Raw genomic sequence first — 4,098 nt, 5'->3', positions numbered from 1 at the left:
ATGAATGGCAGGCATTTTGGTATCTAACCTTGGGCAAACATGAGCCCTGAGCCTAATCTTCCCCTGTTCCTGGAGACTCCTTTTGCTCCTGCAAGTCCTCCTTCTCCAGGTTCCTTCCCCAGCCTTCCAGGACCTTCTGATTCTCAGCAGAACACAATGGGAAATTGAGTTCAAAATGGTCCATGAGACTCACTAGTTCAGAGTGTTGGGTTGATTTCTGATAAAGAGACATCCTTGGTCAGCTCGCCCTGGACTACTGCAGACATGGTCCCTGATTAACGAAGAGAAGAGGGATCCCTGGGTGGCGCAGCGGTTTGGCGCCTGCCTTTGGCTCAGGGCGTGATCCTGGAGACCCGGGATCGAGTCCCACATCGGGCTCCTGGTGCATGGAGCCTGCTTCTCCCTCTGCCTGTGTCTCTGCCTCTCTCTCTCTCTCTGTGACTATCATAAATAAATAAAAATTAAAAAATAATAATAATTAAAAAAAAAAAACGAAGAGAAGAGCACCATCATTACATCTGTCACATAGACTCTGAGATTCCCAGTGTCCTCATGGCTGGAGGAGTGACTGCTAAGATCTCCAAAGAGACAAGGAGCAATGTCCCTGGGGAGGGAAGAAAATGTCCCAGAGAGGGATTAGAGTTGAGGTGATTTAGAGGCTGGGCCAGGAGTTGGAGAATGTATCCATCTCCTCATACAGCTGTCAGGATTCTCAGCGAGGAACTTTGGGATGGACATCACCAGAGTCATAGGTCATTGATTTGGAGAAAGATGTCTTCCTGCCAGTCTGTGTCCCAGGTCACCCTGCAGACATTTGTGTGTGTGAAGTCCCAGCATGGGTCCCTTTCAAGATCTCCCAGGTGACTTTTAGGTGACTGTGGGGCAGGAAGAGAGAGGAAGCTGATTTGCATAAAACACTTGCTTATTCTCATAGGTCTGGAGTCATGAAAAGGTCCTGGAACACCCTTCGCCAGCCAAAGAGCCTGTGGAGCCCACCTCTAGTGAGGATCCCAACCATGGCCTGGACGGTGTTTCTTCTCGGGCTCCTTACTTATGACTCAGGTCACGGAAATGGACTCTGCATCTGTTCGGGCACAGAGAAGCAGGGATTCACGTGATCCTTGTCTCCCAAAATAGCACCTTTCTCTCTTTTTGGTTTTAGGAGCTGATTCTCAGATTGTGGTGACCCAGGAACCATCACTGTCAGTGTCTCCAGGAGGGACACTCACACTCACTTGTGGCCTCAGCTCTGGGTCAGTCACTACAAGTAACTACCCCAGCTGGTACCAGCAGACCCCAGGCCAGGCTCCTAGCACAGTTATCTACAACACAAACAGCCGCCCCTCTGGTGTCCCTGATCACTTCTCTGGATCCGTCTCTGGGAACAAAGCCGCCCTCATCATCACAGGAGCCCAGCCTGAGGACGAGGCTGACGACTACTCTGTTGCAGAACATGTCAGTGGGAGCAGCTTCACTTACCCACAACATCTCAGATAAGGAGGAAGTGAGACAAAAACCCCTGGGTCCTTTTATCTGGTCCTCTCATTGAGAAGCATCTGTGGAGCTTACAGTCAAGTGTATGACAGTGATGCTAAGCACAGTGACAGAGACAGATGAGTGGGTGGGCCACAGTCCTGGGGCCATAGCTCCCAAGCAGGGACACAGGCCCTAAGGTAGTGAATCCCTTTACTGGTGACCTCAGTAGAGCATAATCCTCGGGGATGCTGGCCTGAAATGGTGCCTCCCTGTAACTCTTTCCTTTCTTAAAGGCAATATCCATGGACCCTCTAAACTGTTAGATAAAATGTTTATTAATCCTAAAATCTTAACACCACTAATACTTTCTTGCTCATAAAATGTGTAGAATAGATGAAATCCATACAGACGATAGCACACACCAGCATACTATGTTTTAGGAAATATTACACTTATATTTATATTTTCTTTTTTCTAAGATTTTAGTTTTCAGGAACCTCTACATAAAGCATCGGGCTCAGTCCTACAACCAAGATCAAGAATCCCACCCTCCAGTGAATGAGCTAGCAAGGAGCCCCTATAGATGCATATTAATTTTTTTTTAAATTTATTTTTTATTGGTGTTCAATTTACTAACATTCAGAATAACCCCCAGTGCCCATCACCCATTCACTCCCACGCCCCGCCCTCCTCCCCTTCCACCACCCCTATTTCGTTTCCCAGAGTTAGCAGTCTTTACGTTTTGTCTCCCTTTCTGATATTTCCCACACATTTCTTCCCCCTTCCCTTATATTCCCTTTCACTATTATTTATATTCCCCAAATGAATGAGAACATATAATGTTTGTCCTTCTCTGACTGGCTTACTTCACTCAGCATAATACCCTCCAGTTCCATCCACGTTGAAGCAAATGGTGGGTATTAATTTTTTCAAAAATTTTATTTATTCATTCATGAGTGCTACACAGAGAGAGGCAGAGACATAGGCAGAGGGTGAAGCAAACCCCCTGTAGGGAGCCTGATGTGGGACTCCATCTTGGGACTCTAGGATCATGCCCTGAGCCAAAGGCAGACGGCAAACTATGAACCACCTAGGCATCCCTAAATGTGTAATTTCAACACAGAAAATATTTTATGTATTTATCTGAAAGAGAGAGATGGCATGAGATAAGGGGAGGTGAGGGAGAGGGACAAAGGATTCCTTGCCCAGCATGTAGCCCTATGCTGGAATGGATATCAGGACCCCAGCATCATGTCTTGAGCTGAAAGCAGGTTATTAACCACCTGAGCCACCCAGGCATAAAATTTTTTTAAAAAAAATTATTTCTTTAAACAAAATTTGTCAACATATAACACCAGTGCCCATCCCATCAATGCCTTCCTTAGTGCCTCTCACCCAGTCACCCTGTCCCCTACTCTCCTCCCCTTCTGAAACCCTTTCTTTGTTTCCCAGAGTCAGGACTCTCTTATGGTTTGTCTTCCTCCCAAACTTCCCACCACCCAGTTTTGCTCCTTTCCCTTATAGTCCTTTTCACTCTTTCTTATATTCCACATATGAGTGTAACCATTTGATGATAGTCTTTCTCCAATTGACTTATTTCACTCAACAAAATACCTTCCAGTTCCATCAGGTCAACAGAAATTGTAGGTAATTCATCCTTTATGATGGCAGAGTAATATTGCATTGTATATATCCCCTTTGTCCATTCATCTGTCAAAGGATATGGTGGCTCCTTCCACAGTTTGGCTATTGTGGACATTGCTGCTATGAACACTGGGGTGCAGGCGTCCCATCATTCCACTACATCTGGATCTCTGGGGCAAATACCCAGTAGTGTAATTACTGGGACTAGTGTAGCTCTATTTTTACCTTCTTGAGAATCCTCTGGACTGTTTCCCAGAGTGGCTGTAACAGCTTGAATTCCCACCAACAGTGCAAGAGAGTTCTCCTTTCTCCAATTCTTTCCAACATTTGTTGCTTCCTGTCTTGTTAATGTTAGCCATTCTCACTGGTGTAATGTGGTATCTCATTGTGATTTGGATTTGTGTTTCCTTGACGACAAGTGACTTGCAGCATTTTCTCATGTACTTTTTGTGCCACATGCAGGTCTTTGGAAAAAAAGTCTGTTTATGGCTTCTGTCCATTTCATGATGGATTATTTTTTCTTGGGTGTTGACTTTAAGTTCTTTAAAGATCTTGGATATTAGCCCTTTATCTTATATGTCATTGGCAAATATCTTCCCACATTCTGTAGGCTGTCTTTTAGTTTTGTTGACTGTTAATGTTGCTGCACTGAAGCTTTTTATCTTGATGAAGTCCCAATAATTCATTTTTTATTTTGTTTCCCTTGCTTTCTTATATGTATCTTGCAAGAAGTTGCTGTGGCCGCGTTCAGAAAGGGTGTTGCCTGTGCTCGCCTCTAGGATTTTGATGGAATCTTGTCTCACTTTTAGATCTTTCATCCATTTTGAGTTTATCTTTGTGTGTGGTGCAAGAGATTGGTCTAGTTTCATTCTTCTGCATGTGGATGTCCAATTTTCCCAGCACCATTTATTGAAGAGACTGTTTTTGTTCCAGTGGATAGTCTTTCCTGCTTTGTCAAATATTAGTTGACCATAGAGT

The 4,098-nt window shown here is 44.6% G+C and overlaps 1 gene segment (V, D, J or C); it reads left to right on the top strand.

Annotated features, from left to right (window-relative positions):
• Positions 1 to 963: 963 nt before the first annotated feature.
• Positions 964 to 1,497, top strand: LOC119878167. The segment is given in 2 exon segments: positions 964 to 1,062; positions 1,163 to 1,497. Coding segments are annotated over 2 exon segments (381 nt in total).
• Positions 1,498 to 4,098: the final 2,601 nt, after the last annotated feature.

The sequence above is a fragment of the Canis lupus genome, unplaced genomic scaffold (genome assembly GCF_011100685.1).
Source record: "Canis lupus familiaris isolate Mischka breed German Shepherd unplaced genomic scaffold, alternate assembly UU_Cfam_GSD_1.0 chrUn_S1062H1231, whole genome shotgun sequence".
NCBI lineage: Eukaryota > Metazoa > Chordata > Mammalia > Carnivora > Canidae > Canis > Canis lupus.
The sequence above is the reverse complement of the archived record's forward strand: the minus strand, read 5'-3'. Positions and strand labels throughout refer to the sequence as shown.